Source organism: Bison bison, unplaced genomic scaffold (assembly GCF_000754665.1).
Source record: "Bison bison bison isolate TAMUID 2011002044 unplaced genomic scaffold, Bison_UMD1.0 scf7180017864105, whole genome shotgun sequence".
In the NCBI taxonomy this organism is placed as follows: domain Eukaryota; kingdom Metazoa; phylum Chordata; class Mammalia; order Artiodactyla; family Bovidae; genus Bison; species Bison bison.
In genome coordinates, this window is record NW_011494677.1 from 7,247,212 (window position 1) to 7,274,158 (window position 26,947).

The window sequence follows — 26,947 nt, forward strand, 5'->3', positions numbered from 1 at the left end:
GATCCAACCAGCCCATCCTAAAGGAGATCAATCCTGGGTGTTTATTGGAAGGACTGATGCTGAAGCTGAAACTCCAATACTTTGGCCACCTGATGTGAAGAGCACCTGACTTATTTGAAAAGACCCTGATGCTGGGAAAGATTGAGGGCAGGAGGAGAAGGGGACGACAGATGATGAGATGGTTGGATGGCATCACCGACTCAATGGACATGGGTTTGAATGAACTCCAGGAGTTGGTGATGGACAGGGAGGCCTGGCGTGCTGCAGTTCATGGGGCCACAAAGAGTCGGACACGACTGAGCAACTGAACTGAACTGACACTTATTTTTCCTTTGAGTACCAGGCACAACTCCAGATAAACTGTTTGATTAATTTCTTAATACTAAGTATAAGAACTTGGCTACGATTCACACTTTTGCTAGCTTCATAAAAATACAATGTGTTGGAATTTGTTATACTTCTAAAAACTAACATTAGAGCCAACCACGGCAAACAAAATAGCAATCCAAATTTTATAATATAACCAATTTTCAGTCAACAGTAAGCTGGAATTAATTACTGTCACAAATAAAACCCATAGGTAAAACCTTCATTTTAATTACCACTCCACCAAAAATCTCTGATCAAAATTCCAACTGCAAAGCAGAATGGAGTTATGTTAGCTTCACCCCACTGATTTTCATTTTTTCCTCAAGTTGAAGGATTCATGAGTAGCCAAGAAAGACCAAAGCAAAGAGTCAAGAAAACCCACCTCTAAACAAATGAATATTTGTCCATTTTTAATACAAGAAAACAAAGGGCAAAACCTTTAACATTTTCATATACTTTCCATCTATGAAATGTATTTTAAATTTTCCGTATTACAACACTGAAGAAATCTAGCTCCAGAGAGCATTCTACTCTATGAGAAGATGCCTACAGCTTGTCATAATGAGTATTATCACTTATACTTAAATGACAGAAAATTCATTTAACAGATTCTTTACTAGAGTTTGCACATACAAGATGAAAATTAGTCCATTTTGCTATTTGACACTTTGCCACTTATTTAAGTAATAAGCACCTGAAGGACAGATATTTATCAATGCCATTTATAATAATGTTTAATATAAGTATTAATTTATTATTTCTTATTTCTGTACTGTGCTCAGTCATGTCTGACTCTTTGCAACCCTATGGACTATAGTCCACCAGGCTCCTGTCTATGGGATTTTCCAGGCAAGATTACTGGGGTAATGGAGTGGGTTGCCATTTCCTCCTCCAGCTGATCTTCCCGACCCAAGGATTGAACCCATGTCTCCTCTGTCTCCATCATCGCAGGTAGATTCTTTACCGCTGAGCCATCGGGCAAGCCCCTGCTTCTTATTACATGATTTTTTATCGTTTTTGACAAAACATAAAATTCAGGAAACTTTTCGTTTCACGTCACCATGTTCACCAAATGACACAACACTTTTATTACTTACTTTTCTAAGTAGTATGACTGTCCTTTATGAAGACCAAAGCACCATAGGATTTAATGACAAGTTTTCAGGGCCTAATTAACTACATGCCACAGAATCCTTGATGTCCAAAATGTCTAAAATTAAAACCTAAATTAAAATCAGTGATAGGTATCAGAGAGGAGTCAGTTCAAACACAGGACAGTGCTTACCTTCATCAGCTTCTTTTTCTTCTTCAACAGCTTCGTTCTCATCTTCATCATCTTCTTCAGAAGGAAGATCTAGATTTTTTTCCATTTCTATGCATTTTGAATGATTTGGATCTACCATGCCACTTTTGAGGTTTTCTAAAGACTGAACATTTAAAAGAATTTTTCAAAGCAAAAGCATTGAGAGTGCTGCATCTTTTTCAGCAAACACAAAAGGAGTATTATTAACAGAGCCTACAATTTTGTTCAAAGCTGGCAGATGCACAAGCAGTACCACAAAAGAACATGTGTGCTCCTGTTTAAATATGTGCTCAAGAATGGCTTCTCAGGCATAAGGCCAAAGATGGAATACTGCCAGCACAAACAGGGTTCATTAATAGCATACAATGAACTGGCCCTAGGGAAAGTTTTCATAAATTTTGCATTTAGATTATTTAAAACATTTTTTTCTTTATCATACTTCAATGCTTCCAATCCCCAAGTTGTAAATGTGGGTTTTAATGTGATTCTTGTAATGAGTTTCTCTGTATCATGTGTCAGCAACATTATTTTTGAGGAAGCATAAAGTTTAAACTACAAGCCAACAATAAATGTGTTTCTGGAGTTGTCAAAGCAACAACAAAAACACTGAAATAATTTTAGGAAAGGAATATTACAAATGTAAAACAAATGCTTTCATGTCGGCTTGGTATCTGATTTCCTCCTCTAAATGAAGATTATCTGTTTAATGAATCTGCAGGTATTTCAAAATTGTTTCATCTGTAAAATTTCTTAATGAGAAATAACAAGAAGAATTATTAAACCACAGTTGTCATTTTCTCTTTGTATTAAAACTTCTATTCAGTAAGTCTGACTTAAAAGGTTTTTTAAAAAGTATTTGTTTCAGGCCTTTAAAAGGGGAAAAAAAGAGATTCTTTCACTTTTTTTTTATTCCAGTCAACAAACATACTTGTAAAAAAAAGTACTTTTATCTGTGCACCCAAGTTGCCTTCTAAGAGGTTCAATATATAACATAAATTTGCAGAAGTCTGCAAGTATCCTATAAATCCACTACTTTAATAGGACTCTTCAGAGAAATGGCTCATCAATAAAGGCATATGATTTAGTATTTATATCCTTTTATTACTGTTATATTTATTACACTTAGGAAATGCCAGGCTCTTTAGTTAAACCCTTTACAAGTAACACCTTAATAATAAATACAACTGTTAATAGAGTATCAAAAAGCTAAGAAACATGCCCAAAGTCACCTAGCTAATTAAGGGAGAAGTTAGACTTTAAACCCACATTCACATTCAGAATCCACATTCCTATCACTACCCAGTACACTGACTCAAATTCAAAGAATCAGGAACTTAAATCTCATTTCATAAAAAGAAAAATCACACTGACCTAAAGATGAGAACTAAAAAGTATGCATAATGGTGAACTTCCATGTTTTTCTTCATTTTCCCTTAATTTAGCTAAGTTTAGGCTTTTCTTTCTAATTGTCCATCCTTGATTCATAAGATTTGATGAAGAAACTGGAGGTCAGGTGAAGAAGTAGACTATACATAAATTATAAAATACTATTTTCAACTTGGTAATAGGGGAAAACTGAATCACTTAAAACATTAGAAAATTATGTATAAAAGAAAACATCCACAGCAAATAAAACCAAAGTAAAGAAGATGGAATGTATAAAAACAGAACTTCCAAATAAAAGTGGACACACATGGATAGGAGGAAAGAGAAACCTGTTTCAATACTGGAGAGCTGAACCACTACTCACGTTACAGGAAAAGATTAAAAGAAAAAGTGACCTAATTAGTATACTACGGAAATGAGAATCCGAGTTCCTACTCACAGAGCCAAAGAATGAACTTCGTGAACACTCAGAACACTCACAGTAGCAAGCAAACAGGATTTATTTCAGAAAGAAAGTACAAAGCTCTCAGGATAGACGCTGAGAGGGGGTTAAGTTCCCACAAAGGTGGGACTTAACAGCAGTTTATATCCCTACTCATAATGATTTGTACACTTTTGATTGGTTCTTACTTTTAACATATGTTGTTTCTAACCAATCAGCGTAAAGACCACAACGTTTCACTTGACATCTTTATGGCTTCTTTTGATCCTTGGATTCTTAGTTTTCTTAGACATTAAGTTACCATATGCAACCATTTCTCATGACTCCCAGCCATTTTACAATGGACCAGATGTATGCACTAAAGATTAATGATCACCAGTTGTTTTTCCCTCAGGCATATGGAACACAAATTAATTAGTTAATCAGATCCTTCCTGGATCTGAGTGCTGATAATTTATCAAATTCCCTCTAAGAGCCAGGAATTTGGGACAAAGGAAATAGGCTTAGTTTAATGGAGTGGGATACTTATTAAAACAGGCCAAGGTCTCAGAGTTCCTACACTAACTGCCTAACAACTTCTACATCACTACTGCTAATACATTATGCACAGGCCGTACAAAGACATAGAGAAATATGAAAAGGAAAACAAAATCTAATGCTACATAAGTGACAGCAATCTCACTGTGGTAGGACCAGTTTAGAATCAGGCAATATTTTACTGAATTAATGTCCACTGTAAAGAACTAGAAGTAATTTTCTGTAATGGTAAACATACCTTAAGCATCTCCATTTCTAAATCTTCATCACTCTCAATTATGTAAGATAGATCCTCTTCATTATCCTTGGAAGATGAATGCTTTAAAAAAAAAAAAAAAGTATGTCAAACATTAGTTTCCAGTATAATTGACTCAATACCCTCTTCTCTACAAAATAAAGTTCCTTTACACTAAATATCTTTAGACCACCTCCTATTCTTCACTAATAAATGTATAATATATATTTATATATTTATGTGACAGGTAGATAGAAAGGAAGGGAAAGAGGATGGTAGGAAGGAAGAAGAGAAGGAGGAATAAATGTAGAAACAAAGAAGCAAATAAAAAGAGAAAAACTACCTAACCTGTTTACCTAATAAACAAGATAGATAAACAAGCTTGTGATAGTCCACAGTCTCTAAATGAAAGTACAAATGACAAATTCATTTATAGTTTAAAAAAAGCCCAAACTGTGGTTCCCAAACTTTTTGAGTACAGGAACCTCTTCGCAATATTGAGAAATTCTGTACAAAGCCAGGAACTATACTTGTTCTCTTATAGACACTGATTTTTAAAAGATCACAGCAAGTTATAATGACTAATAATACCTTTAAATAAATTGATATTTTACAAATAGCATCTACAGGTATTCGAAAAATAGTGTCAGATAATTATTCAGCTATTGCCAATGTGGAGATATGAAGAAACTACAATAGTCTGGCAATCCTTACAAAGCAAATGTCCAATGATAGTAATTTGTATGAAAGAAACCCACCAAAGAAATACAGAAGGACCCCAAAAAAGTCTAAAATTTAAACTGGAAATAGGAAAAGGAAGTATAGACTTAATTAAGATCTTTAAAAAAGATCTTAAAATAAGTCTTATTCTTTTATTTTTTAAATGGGGTCTCATGAATTTTTTAAATGCTAATAATTATTACACAATAAAAAATGGCAGTAAATGGGGTAAAAGATGTGTGTCAAGTAAAAATACGGGTTTAATAGAAACCCTCTCAGAATATCAAGTAAAGAAAACCCATATGAGGAAACAAAACTACCCTCAAGAATCACGTTTGGAAAAGTAAACTCTGGTAGGTATCCAGGGATCTACAAAAAGAAGAGGTATATAGTAGGTTAAAAAGCAGGAGAAATATCATATGCTTAGCTTCTGCTAAGTCGCTTCAGTCGTGTCCGACTCTGTGCGACCCCATAGACGGCAGCCCACAAGGCTCCCCCGTCCCTGGGATTCTCCAGGCAAGAACACTGGAGCGGGTTGCCATTTCCTTCTCCAGTGCATGAAAGTAAAAAGTGAAAGTGAAGTCGCTGAGTCTTGTCCGACTCTTAGCAACCCCATGGACTGCGCCCTACCAGGCTCCTCCGTCCATGGGATTTTCCAGGCAAGAGTACTGGAGTGGGGTGCCATTGCCTTCTCCGGATATGCTTAGCAAATGATAACAAATGTGTACTGACACTAAAAATCTTTCCACTATAAAATGCTGTTGATCATACTAAGTCAGGAGTAGCAAGCAACAGCTCACAAGCCAAACCCAGCCCACTTTTTTGCTTTTGTAAATAAAGTTTTATTAAAATACAGACAGGCTGCTGGTCTACAGCTGCTTTCACACCAAACTGGCAAAACTGGGCAGAAACCAGGTGGTCTGCAAAGCCTAAAATATTTACTATCTGCCCATATATAGAAAAAAAATCAGCCAACCACCTTCATGAATGAAAACTGTTTGCTCTTTACTGTATTCAGTACCTCAGGAGATGTGCAAGTAACATCAGTAAGATGCTTTTCCTCAGCCTGTTGTTCCCAAAGTTGGAGTTCCTCTTCTGTAACATCTAATGACATCAAACAATTTCTTTCTGTATTCTCTTCCAACTTCTTGCCTTCCAGTTCATCTTCAAATCCATCTTCTTGTTTCATTTGATTTCCAAGTACCTTTTCTCCATCATGTTCAATTAAACCATCAGGTGTTGCATCCCATGCCTCATCTTCAACTTCAGGAAAAATGTTATGTGCTCTAATTTGTTTCTCTTGTGCTTCACCAGCAGTTGGCTCTTCCAGTGGTAATAAGTCAAAGTTATCGCTGGGTCTCAGTTCCTTCTCAGGGGAGCCAAACATCATCATCCTCAATGAATACAGATTTTCTGAAATATCCTTCAATAGTAGGGAAACCCTAAAAAAAAAATTTAAGAAAGGTGAATTCAACTTTAATTGTGTTAACTCTAAGGACAAGTTTTAATGCTTTTTAATAAGAAGATCTTCACTTAAAGGACACACTGGATTAAAGTCACTCTTCATGCCCTTCATGCTTATAGTTTCTGGGCTCCTCGCTAGTACAGCAAGGTACTTCTACACTCAACACCTAACCTGCATGCTTACTAAGTGTCAGGAGTGTTTGGCCCCAAACTAATTGTTTATGGTGTCACTCCTTATCCATTCTTGATTTTCATGTTAAGCATTCATCCAAGCTTGTCAAACTATGTCATAAATGCAAAGCAAATATGCCCTGAATGCGGCCTCATGCACTCCACCGCAACTGCAGTTAAGTGGATGTGAATTCACGCTTATGGCATGTGTTTTGGCTATTCACAGATCTCTTTTGTTCTACCCTAGTTCAGAGATGTATCTAAATAAGTGAAGCAACAGCATAGACTTGTTACAGAGAATCTGGAATAAAAGATCTTAACTAGTTCTTGTTTTGACCCACTAAAAGTTTATAAGATCTACCTTTATTAAAAATGAATCCAGGGAGGTGGGAGGGAGGCTTAAGAGGGAGGAGATATATGTGACTCATGTTGTTGTATAGCAGAAACTAACAATACATTGTAAAACAATTATATTCCAATTAAAAAAAAAATGAATCCAATATTGCCCATTCTCAAAATTTAAGAAAACCTACTTAGCTTTGATATTATAAAGCAAAGTATTAAGCACATGTAATTTATACTCAATAGTTATTTTAATTCCTAGAAAGAAACCTGAAATGCATGTGAATAGTAATTTTTCATATAAATGGCATTCTTTCATGGAGGGAAAAATGTAAAAATGAATATGAAATAGCTTTATTAGTGCCTTTCCCCATTTGACAGTTACTTATTTCAGATATTCTCAAAGTTACATAGCAACTACTAAAACAAATTGCCAGGAGGAAAATTACTTTGATAAAGAGCTGAATTTCTATCTCATACTTTGAAATCCATCAAAATATATCACAAACCTCATCCAAAAAAGAATACATTAACATTGCATTTTTTTCAGAGTCAGAATTCTATTTCAATTAACTGCTTCACATTTCTACAAAGGATTTTAGCCTCAAAATTGTATTACCATGTTATATTCAATCACTGTTCAAGAGTACTCCTGTTTCTAGAGGTTTTATAAGGGAGTCATTCATCCATTAAGGACAGAGCAAAGCCAGATTCCAAGAAGTAGCTACTGGGAGCTACAGTCCATGGAGGCGCAAAAGAGTCGGACACAACTGAGCAATTGAACAACAACAACCAGTAGTCCAATACCTGTCAATTCAAATATCAAAAGTTATCTAATGCTTGGCTCAGACCGTAAAGAATCTGCCTGCAATGCAGGAGACCTGGGTTCGATCCCTGGGTCAGGAAGACTCCCTAGAGAAGGGAATGGCAATCCACTTCAGTATTCTTGCCTGGAGAATTCCATGGACAGAGGAGCATAGTGGGCTACAGTCCATGTGGACATGACTGAGCAACTAACACTTTCACTTTTTTTTCAATGCTTCAGCTACATAAAACACTCTTTAAAATCTAAATGCCTCTTGTTTTAATAGTCTACTGATTAGATAGAATTCTCATATAATAATCACTTAATAACCAGAAAAATGAGGTTACAGGTTTAAAAGTTGCTCCTATTTACTGATTTCAAGTAATCAAATTATAAATATAATTAAATGAAAAATGCCCATTAACAGAAAGAAAAAGAACACTGTGAATCTTCAATGTTTCCTTCAAATGAACTTAAGAGTTTTATTTGGCTTCGTTTCGTAAAGTATCCTACAAAGCAGAGAAGCCTCCAACTTTTGTGCACAATTTCACAATTAGAAGAGATTTATTAAATTTATACATCAGTCTGTGTGCATGTATTCAAGCAAATTTATGAGTCCACCCTAATGAACTTCTTTACTGTATTTAGAAAAATGCAATAAGAACAAACAGAATTTATTAAAAAAAAAAAAAAAAAACAGAAACATTTAACCTCTGTGGATTTTCCAGTTTTCCAAAAGTATCAGGAAGATGCTCAGCCAGATCCATCATCTCCTTGGAGATCGAAGTCAATTGTTTTTTCACATCACTAGGTAGTATTTCCTCCTCTGGAATAAAAGAATCATTACTAATTTTCAAATTACAAAGCAAAGATATTTATTTAAACACTGTTGCTGCTACTGCTAAGTCACTTCAGTCGTGTCTGACTCTGTGAGACCCCATAGACGGCAGCCCACCAGGCTTCCTCGTCCCCGGGATTCTCCAGGCAAGAACACTGGAGTGGGTTGCCATTTCCTTCTCCAATGCATGAAAGTGATAAGTGAAAGTGAAGTCGCTCAGTCGTGTCCAACTCTTAGCGACCCCATGGACTGTAGCCTACCAGGCTCCTCCATCCAAGGGATTCTCCAGCCAAGAACCCCGCTGCTCCTGCTGCTGCTAAGTCGCATCAGTCGTGTCTGACTCTGTGCGACCCCATAGACAGCAGCCCACCAGGCTTCCTCGTCCCCGGGATTCTCCAGGCAAGAACACTGGAGTGGGTTGCCATTTCCTTCTCCAATGCATGAAAGTGATAAGTGAAAGTGAAGTCGCTCAGTCGTGTCCAACTCTTAGCGACCCCATGGACTGTAGCCTACCAGGCTCCTCCATCCATGGGATTCTCCAGGCAAGAGTACTGGAATTGGGTGGCAAGAACACTATTAGGGCTTAAATTTTCATTGTTTCTTTAAATGAACTGCAACAAGAAGACTTCCTTAACCTATCCCAAAATCACCTCAATCACTTTATTTCCCTTCCAAATTTCCATTCTTTAAAATTTTAGACTAAATTCTAACTGATCTGCATTCATACATCTTACAACCCAGTGGTTCTCAACCTTGGCAGAAGGTGAAGGTAGAAATGAGACTCTGATCTCACCTGCACTGTTTCAACATCAGAAACCAACACACCACCATATGGGACGATACTTACTAAAACAGCTTGGTAAGCAATAACCTTACCCGACAGATACTCCTCACTGTCCTCATTACCAGTCGTCACAAAATAAAATGCAAGCCTTTCTCATTCATAAGTGATCACCTTCCGAACTTTCAGCTTCATTCTGTCTAAATGAATGAGATAGTGTCTCTGCCAACACCACCTAACTTGCCCACTTTCCCAAACCCCTCCGCTGCTTACGATTTCTACCCTTCATCACCACTTCTTGTGTCCTTCAACAAGTCCAGCTTCTCTGAAGCACTGGACATTGGATTACATCATCAGCTATTCCTACTAGGTGCAGTTATCTTGTGATCTCAAAATCACATCACTGAAGATTTCAGCACTTGGTTCACTGTCTCTTTCTTCCCTCTATTTCTGTGATAACTCAGTGATTTCGACCTTCACAGAAACTCTCTGCCTAAGAATGTGGCCTTTTCAGTTCCTCAATCCCTCCATTTCCAGCCATCTTTTCCTCAACTGGTCTCAGCCACCCTTCCCATAACCATGTGCCGTGCTTAGTCACTCAGTTGTGTCTGCCTCTTTGCAATCCCATGGACTGTAGATGGCCAGGCTCCTCTGCCCATGGGGATTCTCCAGGCAAGAAAACTGGAGTGGGTTGCCATGCCCTCCTCCAGGGGATCTTCCCAACCCAGGGATCAAACCCAGGTCTCCTACATTACAGGCGAATGCTTTACCGTCTGAGCCACCAAGGAAGCCCAAGAATACTGGAGTGGGTTGTCCTCCCCTCCTCCAGGGAATCTTCTGACCCAGGAATCAAACCGGGGTCTCCTGCATTGCAGGTGGATTCTTTATATCTCATGTGAGCTACCAGGGAAGCCCATAACCATACCCTTGATCTTAAAATTGTCAATAAAGTCATCACTTCCAAAATGCCAACTGCAAGCATTCCATCCTCTGAACACCAGCATGACTTCTGCAATACAACAGTTCTTGCATTTTCAGAACCAAGCCCACTGACCTCCTGCCTTTTCCTCACCCATTCTTCTTCTCGCCGCTCCCCACACCCCCATGCCTTACTCTCCTCCCTTACCCATATTAACCATTCGCTCCTGTGGACTCAACTCTTTTGTTCCTTCCTTCTTCCATGGCACATACTTGATGCCCATACCCAAGCAGTTGACTACAGTCGAAAATAAACCACAGTTACGAGGGTGATATTTTGCTTTCAATTCATGCACACACCCCATGGACCCTCAGTAATGACTGTTAATTATTCTACATTTCCCACTTTCCCACTCTCAAGAGGACTGTATCATACTTCTTTCTTTCTCTTCATGCTTCCAACACCTCCAACACTTGTCCCTCCTTTTAGTCAGAGAACAACTTCATCTCTTACTTCACTAAGAAAAGAGAAACAAAAAGAGAACTATCTCATCTTCCCGCCACCAATCTGCTAATTGCGAATTCGTATCACAACTCCCATTTACAGCAAAATTCCTTGAAAGAAAGAGCGGTCCACACTCACTGTCTTCAACTTTCTAATGCCATTTTCTCCTAAGCTGTCTGCCTGCCACTGAGCTTTTTCCAAAAGCTGTTCATGGAAAGGTTACAATGGCCTCCACATAGCCAAATCAGTTCATCCAAGTTGTTCATCTCACTCTTTCATTGGAATGTTCACTGGAAGGACTGATGCTGAAGCTGAAGCTCCAATACTTTAGCCACCTGATGTGAATAGCCAACTCACTGGAAAAGACCCTGATGATGGGAAAGACTGAGGGCAAGAGGAGAAGGGGACGACAGAGGATGAGATGGTTGGATGGCATCACCTTCTCAATGGACTTGAGTTTGAGCAAACTCCGGGAGATAGTGAAGGACAGGAAAGCCTGGCATGCTGAAGTCCATGGGGTCGAAAAGAGTTGGACACAACTTGAGTGACTGAACAACAACAGCAACATCTCAAACTCTCAGAGGCATTTAAAACAGTTGATAACTTGCTCCAGCTCACAGCATTGGCTGGCTTCTGAACACTGCCCCTCCTATGCTTCCTCCTTCATCACCACCCCCTCACAGGCCTCTTCGCTATACTCTCCATGTCTTCCTGACCTCTAGAGGCTGGTGTGCCCTTGATGCTAATATGTGGGCCTCTTCCATTCTTTATTCCACTCGCTTCCTATTTTATCTTCTCAAGCTTAACTGCCATCTGTATACTGACGACAAAGTTACAGCTCCAACCTGTCTTCCCTCCAAACTCCAGAATCACGTTCCCAACTAAGATATCTCCTTGGATGACGATAAACATCTAAAACTTAGCACAGATGTGTTCTCAGTCACTCAGTCGTGTCCAGCTCTTTGCGACCTCATGGACTATAGCCCGTCAGGCTCCTCTGTGGGTTGCCATTTTCCCCTCCGGGGATCTTCCCGACCCAGGGGTCGAACCGACCTCTCCTGCATTGCAGGTTTCTTTTACCACTGAGCCATCTGGGAAGTGACCAAAACTGGAATCCAGATTTTTCTTACCCAAACCTACTCTTCTCATTATCTTTCACTGTGACTGACCCTTGCATTCGCTCAGTGGATCCAACCAAAACACCTCTACGTCTCACTCCCCACAGAGAATTCATCAGCAAATATATACATATACTTCTCACCCCCTCTGATGCCACCAGCTCAATCCAATCATCTCTTGCTTGGATTATTATAATAGCCTCCAAAGCGATTTCTCTGCCTAAATACTTACCCTCCTGTAGCAGCCAGAAAAATCCTTTTGAGATAAATATTTAATCACATCATGCTGCTACTCCAAATCCTTAAAGTATTTCCCATCACTCATCCTTGTATTTAATTAATAAAATATGAAGTCAGATTCACGGCCTATAAGCCCCAAATGATCTGGCCCAAGCTACCTTTCTGGCCTCATTTCCGACTCCTCTCACCCTTGTTCATTTCATCTCGGTTACACTCACCGTCCCTCACAGCTTTGCTCTCTCTTCCCCTCACGCCTTCTATGTTCTCCCTTCGGGCATCCACGTGGCTCATTCCATCACTCAGACACACAAAGTGAAGGTTTGGTCTGTTTGGTTCAGTGCACTTTCCTCAGCAAGTGGTACAGTGCCTGATGCCTAATAAACCCCCAACAAATCTGTTATATGAATAAATGAATAAATAGTCCCTTTCTGAACCAAGCTTCTTTACCAAAAAAATAAAAAAGGTTACAGGTGCTTTCTCACTTTCCTTAGATCTCAGGCCTCTATTCACGCTAATGCAATTTCCACCCACGTCATTCCACTACTCCATTCTGGCTCCAGTTATGGGACCTTCACGGTACCCAAGCCTCCCTCCCTTTCTTGTGTCCCAATGACCACTGTCCCCTCAATACAGTCTTTTGTCACCCAGTCTACCAAAGCGGCTGTAGTAAAAGGTTACCAACGACTGCCACATTGCCAAACCCAAGAACTAACTCTAAGTCCTCAGTTTCTCAAACTCGCAAGAAAATTTAAACAGTGGGTAACGCCCTCCCCTGTAACACATGTCCTTTACTTGGCCTGCCGCACGCCCACCTCCTCATTTCCCTCCATGCCCACGGCAACTCCTCTAGGTTCCCCTCCCCACGCAAACTTGGAATACTGAGAGTTCCTTGAGACTCTTAGCCCCAGTTCTTTACCTAGAACTCCTAATTCTTTAACTCCAATCATCCTCTGAGTTAACAGGCTGTATATCTAAGAGCCTACTGGCCACCACCTCCACTTTGCTATTTCGCAGGCTTCCTTCCAGTAACGTGTCTAGAATCAACTGTACAACCCCTTGACCCCAAATCTGGCTCCTTGCCCTCAATGTTTCTCAACCCTGCTGCTCACGCTGACAACACAGGACTGATCCGTGCACGTGGCTCACACCGTCACATTAAATCCTGTTGATTCTACTGCTCTGTTAAATGTACTTTGCATTACCCACTTCTCTCCTTTCACAATGCAACCAAGCCAAGCCACGTCACCATCACCTTTCACTTGGATTATGGGCACATCACCCTAACAGGTCTCACACTGTGACCCTTGCCGTCCAGAATCAATATTCTGCTTCACAGCCCAAGTTGTACTTTTTTTAATGTAACGCATGTCATTCTTGTTTAAAACTCTCAACAGCTCTTAGGAGGAAATGAAAGCCCCTGCCTCTCCTCTATCCCTTACCCTGTCATGTTCAACAGCTGACTGTACCAAACTGCTCTCACTTGCCTAGACACCTCTTCCTCCTGAAACTGGGCAGCTGCCATTGCCTGTGCCTTTGACACTCCTCCTCTAGTCTTCCGCCAGCTAACTCCTGCTCATATTTAAGATCTTGCCATAAACATCACTTCTTCCAGAAAATATTCTCTAATACCTCCAAATATTCACTGGGCACCTCTATATGCCAGCCATAACACCTTTTTCCCCCACATCATAAGCCTCATCTTCCTACAGTGCCCTTGTTTTTGGTGTTCACCTATATCCCCATAAAGCTGTAGGTTTCCCCCCTCAGGAGACAGACCATGCCTGTCTTGTTCACTGCTGGCTCTCCATTTATAATGGGCTGAATAATATTATATTGTGATCTTCTTTTATTTTTTAGTAAAAGAAAAAAACATAATAAAAACCGAAAGTTTTGAAAATATCATTTGAAAATATCATCTATATATACGTCTATATTTGAGAAAGGTGAGGTTGACACTGCTGGTTTAGTAACAAGAAGGAAAGAAGAGAAGGAGGGAGGGAGGGAGGAAGAAAGGAAAGAAAGAAGGAGGGATGAAAGGAGGGAGGAAAAAAAGGAATGGTAATGTTAGTTACAATTCACTGGAATCCTAGTCAAGTAATTTCCCTTCAGATGTCACAACACACTTAAACAAATAACATAACAGAGAATAAAAGTGAGGGTCAAAGAATGCAATATTGCAATGACAGGAATCAGGACTTCCATAAAAACTTATAAAACATATGCTACTTTACTTGAGAAATATCTTACAGTCCTCAGAAGCATTTTCATCAGACACAAAATAGCAAGCGTAACCTACAAGCAATCTTGTAAACCACAAAATCAGAAAATCACGAATCCCTCTGTTGAATTCTGAGTTAAATAAGCTCTTATATATTGTTCTCTACACCAGCTTCAAAAACATATCATCTGCCTCAGTTATCAAGGTAATTTCCAGCCACCATACAACTGCCAACAGAAAGCCAGCAGGCACTCAACAGATGTGGCCTTCCAACGAGAGAAAGTATAAGAAATCTTCCTTAACGTGTAAAGGAGGGTCACCCACAGAGGGTATGGATTCCTTCTCAATAACAGCTATGAAGGATATTATATAATTTTTTTTAAGGAGGTCATGCCATATTTTTAAAAGTTTGGCAAAATCACCTCATTTAACTAAAACCTTCACAAACACAATTATTTAAAATCTCTAAAAGGAAGCTACAAGAATAACAACTATACAGAGATCAGTATGGGTGCTTAGTATGAGTTCAACAGCTACTCTGTGAAACAGGTATTATGCCATCACTCACTTCCCAAACACAAGAAACAAGTAAATTCCAGGTCACGTGACTGGGATTCTGCCACTGGCCTACGTGACACTATATAAGCAGATCTGCCATCACTGACCTAGCAAGAGATCTGAGGGCCAAACTTGAAAGCTGCAAGTGGCCATTCTTTTAGCAGAAAAAACAGAAGTATCGCATCCTGGGGAAAATTTAGAAATTTAAACCAGAGCACTCTGGTCAGTCATTCAGTCATGTCTGATTCTTTGTGACCCCACAGACTGCAGCCCACCAGACTCCTCTATCCATGGAATTTTCCAGGCAAGAATACTAGAGTGTGTTGCCATTTCCTTCCGCCATTGCCTTCTCTCGAGGGCATCTTCTCGACCAAGGGATCGAATCTCCCATCTCCTGCATTGGCAGGCAGATCTTTACCAACTGTGCCACCCACGGAGCCCAAATATTTATAGCAAAGATGTATAATCTCCAGGCTGAGAGGCGGCTGTTTGTATCACTGATGTTCTCCAAGCTACAAAATCCCAACTCTAGAAGCCTCATGAACAGCAGTGCTACAAAGGATAAGTAGTAAGTGCTGCTTTGACACAGTAACATGCTTGAAACCCTAAGCTTTGGCCAAGCAGACCTCATCCTGATCCTCAGACAACCAACACGCTGTAATAATGCTAAATACACACGTGAGAAAATTTGTGCTTTTGGAGCTTAACCTCACACATGAGCAAATTCAAATTTTACCTTTTATTTTTAGACCATAACATACCTTTACTCTTGACAAATATTTGTACAGGATCACTCAAATTTGCTAATTTTTGATAAATGATGAAACCAGCCTGTAGGAAAACAGAAAGGTGAAAACAGTATGCTAAAATCACCAAAATAAAATTTGATGCCTCACCTTTACAAAAATTAAAAACAATGATTCCCAAAGCAGCCAAGAAGCTGAATGCAGCCCTTTAAGTTAAACAAAGATCTAACTGTCTTCATTTACTCACCACACCCATTGTGAGAATGGAGAAAGTGACACAGCTTTAAAATAAAAATTTTCTCATTTTAACCTCCAGTATTATGAGCAAGTACCAAAATCAAATACCTTATAAACGGAATCTAACAAAATATAATCAAGTACGAGACAACCGTATGATATAGATGTCCATTTCCCATCATCTCATTATGAGCCGCTGGTCAGTGTATACACAGTCCCCCAGCTCGCTACTATAAATAGGAACAATCAAGTCACACAGAGTTCTCATGACTCACAAATGCTACAGAACTTGGATTAGTTCTCAAAAAGTTTTCTATTTTAAACAAAATATAAAGGAAAATTATCTTTTTATTTCCCCCACACAGATGAATTTTCTTCTGGTTATAAATAAAAGCAGCTCCCATTTCTAAAAATAGATGCAAAGAAAAGAAACAAGATATTAATCTACAAATAAAAGTACAAGCTTGGGGGGGAAAAGTCTATTAGGCCATAAAATAAGACTTTTAGGGAAAAAGAAAAGAGTGCTATATATACATATGTATGTATAGATAGATCGATAAGCCCTAATTTCACTATGTACAAATAGGTAACTATAAAAATCATCTGACTAACAGCAGTGGAGAGCTAATTGTGGGGCCAATTTTCTAAATTTTTACTGCATTTTAAATATAACTGTAAGAAATAAGGCCAGTTTTGATACAGAAACTGCATTGTAGTTATTTTTATTCTGAAGTGGCTTATAATCAAATACATCATCAACACCATTTGTGCTTATTCAGTCTGAGCTTACTGTCCTCTCATGTTTTCAAAGAACTCATTTTTTTTCACATAAAAATTGGACATTATTTTTGCTTCATGATGATAAAAATAACAAGCATTACAATCTATTGATACTTGCTAATTAATATTTAGAATTAACAATTTCACTAAATTTCTACCTAAGCATTTTTAATGCCCAACTGACTTAAAACATTTTAGTTTATACAATAAAAATTTTATAAGGTAATTTATTATAAAGTTTAGAAAATAGATTGTAGTCTAAAGATCTTAGGAGGGGGATGGGATGAATGAAGATTCAGACTGACATATATACAGTGTTGATTTGTTGTTGCTCAGTTGGTAAGTCATGTCCGACTGTTTATGACCTCATGGACTACAGCATTCCAGACTTCCCTATCTTCCAGAGTTTGTTCAAACTCATGTCCATTGAGTTAGTGATGCCATCCAACCATTTCATCCTCTGTCGTCCCCTTCTTCTCCTGCCCTCAATCTTTCCCAGCATCAGCGCCTTTTCCAGCAAGTCGGCTGTTTGCATCAGGTTGCCAAAGTACTAGAGCTTCAGCTTCAGCATCAGTCCTTCCAATAAATATTCAGGATTGATTTCCTTTAGGACTGACTGGGTTCATCTCCTCACTATCCAAGGGACTCTCAAGAGTCTTCTCCGGCTTTTGATAATTCAAAAGCATCAATTCTTCAGTGCTCAGCCTTCGTTATGGTCCAACTCTCATATACATACATGACTATTTTGGAAAAACCATAGCTTTGACTACATGAACCTTTGCTGGCAAAGTGATATCTCTGCATTTTAATACACTTTCTAGGTTCATCATAGCTTTTCTTCCACAGAGCACACGTCTTTTAATTTCATGGTTACTAAGTATAAAACAGATGACTAATGAGAGCCTACTGTAGAGCACAGGAAACTCTACTCAATGCTCTGTGATGACCTAAATGGGAGGGAAATTCAAAAAAGAGGGGATGTGTGTATATGTATGGCTGATTCATTTGCTATACAGTAGACACTAACATATGGAGAAGGAAATGGCAACCCACTCCAGTATTCTTGCCTGGAGAATCCCAGGGACAGGGGAGCCTGGTGGGCTGCCGTCTATGGGGTCACACAGAGTCGGACACGACTGAAGCGACTTAGCAGCAGCAGCAGCAGAAACTAACATAACATTGTAAAGCAACTGTATTCTAATAAAAATTAATTTTTGAAAAAGATCTTTGGTACATACATAAGCATCAGTGGCTGCATAGACTTTCTGGTCCTCAGTGAGGGGAAACCTACTCCAGTTGCTACAGCGGATAGACCGGTCTTTCAGAAGCTGTTTACCAAAGAGGTATTTAACCAAACCATTGAGGCTCCAGGTCTCTATACATTTCAGCTAAAAATAATGGAAAAATCAACTCAGGAGAAGTTATTTCTTTCCTTTTATTCTTAGATATTTCTAACCGATACCAAACGACCATGTCACATGTAAAGTTGAAAATGTTACACCAAAATATAAGGCAGAGATAGTCCTTAGTAGATTTCCAGTCACTAAAAACCTCATTTGCAGTCTACCTTACAAGAATGTAATTCTATCATTTCCTCAATGTAGGTATTAAAATTCTAGGACTGTCAAAGTATCATTCATGGACAAAAGTTGAATAGGTTGGTGATTTTCCTACTTCTCAGCCAAATGAACACTTGGCTAACGTGAGAATGTAACTTAAATGACTACATTAATAAAATATATGAAATATGGGCCATGGAAATGATGGTCAAACTTCCACTAAGAGGATCACACCACAAAAGCTGCATTATGTTCACGTCAAAAAAAAAACAGGGGATATCGATATAGATGGGTTAAAGAGAGAAACTTTAAATATAATAATTAAATTCACAAATATATAAAACAAAGTGAAACAGTACTAAATATGGGAGAGGGTGCTTGCTTAAAGAAACTATTTGCTAAGGCAACCGATTAGAACTGAAAGTTTTCATTATGAGACATGCATTAGGGACTTCTTTTTTTCTAAAAACATTACGTAGCTTAAAATATGCTCTCAAAAAAAATATCTAACAGTCAGAAGGGACATTCTGTAAAACACAAATTTATTTTGTTTTTATTCTGAAAATAATACATGTATTATGTCTACCTTTTCATTGGCAACATCTGTCAGCTCCACAATACTCTTCAAGTTGATATCAAAGTCACGTAGAAGTTTCCACTGATCTTGTTCAATTCCCACACCTGCCTTTTTAATTGCTTCATTTTCAAGCAACATTTTTAGTCCCTGAGGGAAACCTATAATTTTTTATATTAATGTTTATATAATATTTATATAATATATAATATTTATTTCCATAGGTTCTATCAAACATGACAAATTTATGTTCTACTTCATACACATTTTATGTTTATATTTAAATCTGTGTTTAAATTCAGAAACCAACACTTACCTTGAATGTTTTTGAGAGCTTTTTTTTTTCACCTAAAGCAAAAAGTCCTGACTGATAAATGACAAGAAAAACAACTAATTTAAATGCTAATAACTGTATTATCACTAACATTTAGCCCCTCTGCACTTCAGTTCTCCACCCTGTGAAACAGGACTAATATCATCATTGACTGACAGATATGACATGAAAATTAAATAAAACAGGGATATGAGTGAAAACTTAAAATATAAATACTTAAATATAAGGTGATGAGAGAGGCACCCGTTAATTCAAGAGCTTAATTTCATATGGACAAAGTTGACATAATACAATTATCTACCATATAAAAATGAAACAAATACAAGAGATACCAACCTGACATAGAAGAAATATGAAACAAGTAGCACTTGCTCTCTGCCACACACAGCTGAATGAGGGCCACTCTGCTCAGTGTCCCTTTCTTGTACGCTGGTGGCCACTCGATGTCAAATCCGACCACATCTCCATCAGAGAGACTCATGCTAAAGGGGGGAAAATAAAATAAGTTATTTAATTAAAATTTTAATTTCTGCATCACTGAAGACATCATTTAACATGTTAAAAGACAAGCCACAGACTGTAAAGGATATCGTAATACATACAACTGATAAGTCAGAAAATATTGGGTTAGCCAAACAGTTCATTCTGGTTTTTCCACAAGATGTTACAGAAAAACCCAAATGAACTTTTTCACCAACCCAATACTAAAAAATTCCTTGAAAAGTCAATACAAAAAAGATAAATAATCCAGTTTAAAAAAAGGGGGCGGGGGGGATATGAACCCTCCCCAAAGGAGGGTTTCCCAGGTGGTGTAGTGGAAAAGAATCTGAGTGCCAACACAAGAAACGCGAGAGGTGGGGTTCAGTCCCTGCATTGGGAAGATCATCCCCTGGAGTAGCAAACAGCAACCCACTCCACTATTCTTGCCTGGAAAATTCCATAGACAGAGAAGCCTGGTGGGCTACTGTCCATGGGATCATAGAGAGTCGGACACAACTGACCGACTGAGCACGTAATTCCCCAAAGGAAATCCAAATGGCCAATACATTCAAATATATACATGAAGGCACAAAATCTCCTCTGAAGTCAGAGAAATGTAAATTGAACCTTTACAATTTCACATCTATCTGACTAACAAAAATTAAAGCTCCACAATACTGAATGCTGATAAAGAAAGCTGCCAATGGGACCACTCACATACTGGTGAATTTTTAAACTGATAATCCTCTTGGAAAAAACTCTGACGATATCTAGTTAAAGATGTATGAACTGTATGACCTGACATGACTTTCTCATAAACATATGAAACTTATATGTGCATAATTAGAAATGTTTAAGAATGTTCATTGCAATACTATTCTGACTAGCAAAAATGGAAACACTACATTTCCATCAACAAGAGAGTGAATAAATTATGATATACTGAGACAACGTAATACTATATAAAAGTTTAAATAGAACTTCACATACCAAACCAAAAAGAAAAATTCACAAGAATATAAAGTGTTGAGTGAAAAAGACAAGTGGAAGAATACACAGAGTTTGATAGCATTATTTTTAAAGTTTCTTAATGGGCAAAGTAATAGTATATATATTGACGGGGACATTAAATTATGAAAATTATAGAAAATATGTGAGGGAATACTAAACACTGAACTCATGATAGAAGTTAACTCAGAGGACTGCAAAAGAGAATCAGAAAGAGCATACACGAGGCTTCAGCTGTATTTTATTGTTTTGTCTTAATAAAGATTTGAAGAAAAGGAAGATTAAGGTTTGACAAAGCTAGTGGAAGGACTATGGGTGCGTGTTAAATTATTGCTTATATCTGGCTGCTTCATAGTTTTTAAAAGTGAAAAACCTATTTCATAAATTTTTAAAAACTCAACCTCTGTTTTGGGCTAAGATGAAATATCACTGATCAGTAAAAACTTTCCCCCATGAACCAATAGAGATTAAACAAAATGCATAAACAAGAGTTTCCAGACACTGGACAACAGGAGCTACAGGACTATGCTCTCTGAGGGGAGGAAATCAAGTGTAAACCCAAATGCTGCCCCAGATTTCCTCCTGGAACATTCTGGACAACAGAACAGGAAGGAGAGTCCACAGCAGAGCACGGAATTGGGAGGACAGAGTTCAGAGCCAGAGAGGCGAAGCAGCTGGAAGGTGTGGGCAGAGTCCTGGGGAGGAGGGAGCTAGGCAGGAAACGACACGCAAGCACAGAGAGAAACTACGAGGATGGACAAAGAAAAACCAGGGAACTGCAATCTGGACAACTCCTGCGGCTTACACAGAGGTAAGAGGCATCGAGTTCTGCAAAACTGGAGTAGAGAGATTCGTTTCGATCACCTGGGGCAGTCACCAAAGACTCCAGAAAGGTCACACCCATTACAGACTAAATCATGCCCAGAATAAAGGCTACTGACATCTGGCCTAAAAAAGTTAAAACTAAGCCTCAAAGTGTAAAACTGATTTTCAGGTGACTTTACTGCCCAACAAAGCAAAGCTCCTTTCTTTGAAGGAAGACAACAAAATCTAACATTCAACCAGGTAAGATCATAACATCTAATCAAAAATTGTCAGTCATGAGAAAAGAAACAGGAAAGCATAACTTATAAGCAGGATAATAGTCATTTAATAGACAAATAATTAGTATAATGGAATTAATAGAAGAGTATATTAACACAGCTATTTTATAAATATGCTGAATATGTTCAAAGATTTAAAAGAAAACATGAATATCAGTTCAGTTCGGTTGCTCAGTCATGTCCAACTCTTTGCGACCCCATGGACCACAGCAAGCCAGGCTTCCCTGTCCATCACCAACTCCCGGAGTTCACCCAAACTCACGTCCATTGAGTCGGTGATGCCATCCAACCATTTCATCCTCTGTCGTCCCCTTCTCCTCCCACCTTCAATCTTTCCCAGCATCAGGGTCTTTTCAAATGAGTCAGCTCTTTGCAGCAGGTGGCGAAAGTATTGGAGTTTCAGCTTCAACATCAGTCCTTCCAATGAACACTCAGGACTGATCTCCTTTAGGATGGACTGGTTGGATCTCCTTGCAATCCAAGGGACTCTCAAGAGTCTTCTCTAACCACAGTTCAAAAGCATCAGTTCTTCGGCGCTCAGCTTTCGCTATAGTCCAACTCTAATCTCCATACATGACTACTGGAAAAACCACAGCCTGGACTAGATGGACCTTTGCTGGCAAAATAATGTCTCTGCTTTTTATGAATACGAATATGGTAAGAGCCAAAATAGAAGGTATTTTTAAAAAGAAACAAATAGAGCTTCGAGACATGAAATATACAACAAGATTTTAAATTCACAGGATGGCATAATAGCTGATCAGATACTACAGAATAAAAAAAAAAAAAAATAACAAGGGAACTTGCAGACAGAGCCCAAGCACAGAGAAAAAAAGAATCAAAAATTTTAAAGACAAAGACGCTCATGACCAAGAACACAGCCGCTGTATTAAGCAATGTAACCTATACGCATATAGAGTGGCAAAAGAGAAAAACAGGATGTAAGAGAAAACACATTTGAAGAAATTATTCAAACATGATGAAACTATAAATCCACAGATCCAACAAGTTCACTGAACACCCAAGCAAGACAAACACAAACCACACTACACAAAGGCACATCATAATCAAATTGCTGAAAACCTGGAATGAGGTGAAGCAAAAAAAAAAAACCAAACTACTTGCTTACCTTCCATAAAACACAATTCATCAGAACTACACCCTTCAAGACACTTAGGCTTATTACCTTCAGATAGGACATACTATAGCATTGCTAAAGGTAAGACGGTAGCTGCTGCTGCTGCTGCTGCTAAGTCGCTTCAGTCGTGTCCAACTCTGTGCGACCCCATAGAGAGCAGCCCACCAGGCTCCTCTGTCCTTGGGATTCTCCAGGCAAGAAAACTGGAGTGCGTTGCCATTTCCTTCTCCAATGCATGAAAGTGAAAAGTGAAAGTGAAGTCGCTCAGTCGTGCCCGACTCTAAGTGACCCCATGGACTGCAGCCTACCAGGCTCCACCGTCCATGGGATTTTCCAGGCAAGAGTACTGGAGTGGGTTGTCATTGTAGAGTTAATACATAATCATAAACAACAGATTTTATTTTCTCTGTAAGACAAACTTAGTTCTATTTGATGAGACCCAAAAAAAGCCAGTGAACTACAGTGGGAGTAAGCTCACCTGACCACTCTTTCTACAATACATCTACCAGGAGACCATTAATAAACAACTTACCTCTGCTTCTTTCAAGCCAATGTGTGCTATGTTTATGCTTAGTCCTAAACTCAGTCACGTCTGACTCTTTGCAACCCCATGGATTGTAGCCCACCAGGCTCCACTGTCCATGTAGATTCTCCAGGCAAGAATACTGGAGTGGGTAGCCATTCCCTTCTCCAGGGGATCTTTCCAACCCAGGGAAAGAACCCAGGTTTACCACATTACAGGTAGATTCTTTACTGTCTGAGACACCACGGAAGTCCAATATGTAAACTGTAATTAAAAATATATACATATACAAGTATATTAACATCAAAGATTTGAAGGAATCTCCTACTACTTCTCCTTGTAAAATGTTTGAAGAGTCTTAGACTGGATTATTCAGTTCAGTTAAGTGTCTCAGTTGTGTCCGACTCTGTGTGACCCCATGAATTGTAGCATGTCAGGCTTCCGTGTCCATCACCAACTCCCGGAGTTCACTTAAACTCATGTCCATCAAGTCGGTGATGCCATCCAGCCATCTCATCCTCTGTCGTCCCCTTCTCCTCCTGCCCCCAATCCCTCCCAGCATCAGACTCCTTTCCAATGAGTCAACTCTAAGCATGAGGTGGCCAAAGTATTGGAGTTTCAGCTTTAGCATCAGTCCTTCAAAAGAACATCCAGAACTGATCTCCTTCAGAATGGACCGGTTGGATCTCCTTGCAGTCCAAGGGACTCTCAAGAGTCTTCTCCAACACTACAGCTCAAAAGCATCAATTCTTCAGCGCTCAGCTTTCTTAACAGTCCAACTCTCACATCCATACATGACCACTGGAAAAACCATAGCCTTGACTAGACGACCTTTGTTGGCAAAGAAATGTCTCTGCTTTTCAATATGCTATCTAGGTTGGTCATAACTGTCCTACCAAGGAGTAAGCGTCTTTTAATTCCATGGCTGCAGTCACCATGTGCAGTGATTTTGGAGCCCCAAAAACTAAAGTCAGCCACTGTTTCCACTGTTTCCCCATCTATTTCCCATGAAGTGATGGGACCGGATGCCATGATCTTCGTTTTCTCAATGTTGAGCTTCAAGCCTACTTTTTCACTCTCCTCTTTCACTTTCATCAAGAGGCTTTTTAGTTCCTCTTCACTTTCTGCCATAAAGGTGGTGTCATCTGCATATCTGAGGTATTTGATATTTCTCCCGGCAATCTTGATTCCAGCTTGTGCTTCTTCCAGCCCAGCGTTTCTCATGATGTACTCTGCATATAAGTTAAATAAGCAGAGTGGCAATATACAGCCTTGACGTACTCCTTTTCCTATCTGGAACCACTCTGTTGTTCCACGTCCAGTTCTAACTGTTGCTTCCTGACCTACATACAGGTTTCTCAAGAGGCAGGTCAGGTGGTCTGGTATTCCCATCTCTTTCAGAATTTTCCACAGTTTATCGTGATCCACACAGTCAAAGGCTTTGGCATAGTCAATAAAGCAGAAATAGATGTTTTTCTGGAACTCTCTTGCTTTTTCCATGATCCACTGGATGTTGGCGATTTGATCTCTGGTTCCTCTGCCTTTTCTAAAACCAGCTTGAACATCTGGAAGTTCATTGTTCACATATTGCTGAAGCCTGGCTTGGAGAATTTTAAGCATTACTTTACTAGCGTATGAGATGAGTGCGATTGTGTGGTAGTTTGAGCATTCTTTGGCATTGCCTTTCTTTGGGATTGGAATGAAAACTGACCTTTTCCAGTCCTGTGGCCACTGCTGAGTTTTCCAAATTTGCTGGCATATTGAGTGCAGCACTTTCACAGCATCATCTTCCAGGATTTGGAATAGCTGAACTGGAATTCCATCATCTCCACTAGCTTTGTTCGTAGTGACGCTTTCTAAGGCCCACTTGACTTCACATTCCAGGATGTCTGGCTCTAGGTCAGTGATCACATAATCGTGATTATCTTGGTCAGGAAGATCTTTTTTGTACAGTTCTTCTGTGTATTCTTGCCACCTCTTCTTAATATCTTCTGCTTCTGTTAGGTCCATACCATTTCTGTCCTTTATTGAGCCCATCTTTGCATGAAATGTTCCCTTGGTATCTCTAATTTTCTTGAAGATATCTCAGTCTTTCCCATTCTGTTATTTTCCTCTATTTCTTTGCATTGATCGCTGAGGAAGGCTTTCTAATCTCTTCTTGCTATTCTTTGGAACTCTGCATTCAGATGCTTATATTTTTCCTTTTCTTCTTTGCTTTTCACTTCTCTTCTTTTCACAGCTATTTGTAAGGCCTCCCCAGACAGCCATTTTGCTTTTTTGCATTTCTTTTCCATGGGGATGGTCTTGATCCCTGTCTCCTCTACAGTGTCACGAACCTCATTCCATAGTTCATCAAGCACTCTATCTATCAGATCTAGCCCCTTAAATCTATTTCTCACTTCCACTGTGTAATCATAAGGGATTTGATTTAGGTCATACCTGAATGGTCTAGTGGTTTCCCCCACTTTCTTCAATTTAAGTCTGAATTTGGCAATAAGGAGTTCATGATCTGAGCCACAGTCAGCTCCCGGTCTTGTTTTTGCTGACTGTATAGAGTTTCTCCATATTTGACTGCAAAGAATATAATCAGTCTGATTTTGGTGTTGTCCATCTGGTAATGTCCATGTGTAGAGTCTTCTCTCGTGTTGTTGGAAGAGGGTTTTTGCTATGACCAGTGTGTTCTCTTGGCAAAACTCTATTAACCTTTGCCCTGCTTCATTCCGTATTCCAAGGCCAAATTTGCCTGTTGCCCCAGGTGTTTCCTGACTTCCTACTTTTGCGTTACAGTCCCCTATCATAGCTACCCCATGCCTGAGGTCAGGGGTGGAGGCCAAGAGGAGCAACCCCACGTCCAAGGAGCAGTGGCTGTGCGGGCGCAGGAGGGCCGAGAGGAGTTATTCCACGTTCCAGGTCAGGAGGGGCAGCTGGGAGGAGATACCCCTCGTCCAAGGTAAGGAGCAGCAGCTGCATTTTGCTGGAGCAGCCGTGAAGAGATACCCCACGTCCAAGGTAAGAGAAACCCAAGTAAGACGGTAGGTGTTGCGAGAGGGCATCAGAGGGCAGACACACTGAAACCATAATCACAGAAAACTAGTCAATCTAATTACATGGACCACAGCCTTGTCTAACTCAATGAAACTAAGCCATGCCTGTGGGGCCACCCATGATGGGCGGGTCATGGTGGACAGGTCTGACAGAATGTGGTCCACTGGAGAAGGGAATGGCAAACCACTTCAGTATTCTTGCCTTGAGAACCCCATGAACAGTATGAAAAGGCAAAATGATAGGATACTGAAAGAGGAACTCCCCAGGTCAGTAGGTGCCCAATATGCTACTGGAGATCAGTGGAGAAATAACTGCAGAAAGAATGAAGGGATGCAGCCAAAGCAAAAAGAACACCTAGCTGTGGATGTGACTGGTGATAGAAGTAAGGTCCGATGCTGTAAAGAGCAATACTGCATAGGAACAGGGAATGTTAGGTCCATGAATCAAGGCCAACTGGAAGTGGTCAAACA

At 39.4% G+C, this 26,947-nt stretch overlaps 1 protein-coding gene across 5 annotated transcripts in view; it reads right to left on the bottom strand.

Annotated features, from left to right (window-relative positions):
- WRN (Werner syndrome, RecQ helicase-like) overlaps nucleotides 1–26,947 on the bottom strand; it is a 125,505-nt gene that overhangs the window by 74,704 nt on the left and 23,854 nt on the right. For 4 of the 5 annotated variants that reach the window (XM_010838804.1, XM_010838803.1, XM_010838802.1 and 1 more), the window contains exons 4-11: nucleotides 19,517–19,662; nucleotides 18,859–19,007; nucleotides 17,952–18,101; nucleotides 15,712–15,781; nucleotides 8,486–8,600; nucleotides 6,014–6,434; nucleotides 4,276–4,356; nucleotides 1,655–1,796 (exon numbers count right to left, since the gene is read on the bottom strand). In XM_010838804.1, coding sequence (XP_010837106.1) covers nucleotides 1,655–1,796; nucleotides 4,276–4,356; nucleotides 6,014–6,434; nucleotides 8,486–8,600; nucleotides 15,712–15,781; nucleotides 17,952–18,101; nucleotides 18,859–19,007; nucleotides 19,517–19,662 — 1,274 coding nt within the window. The remainder of the gene's footprint in view (nucleotides 1–1,654; nucleotides 1,797–4,275; nucleotides 4,357–6,013; nucleotides 6,435–8,485; nucleotides 8,601–15,711; nucleotides 15,782–17,951; nucleotides 18,102–18,858; nucleotides 19,008–19,516; nucleotides 19,663–26,947) is intronic. The other variant, XM_010838805.1, reaches the window with a different exon arrangement.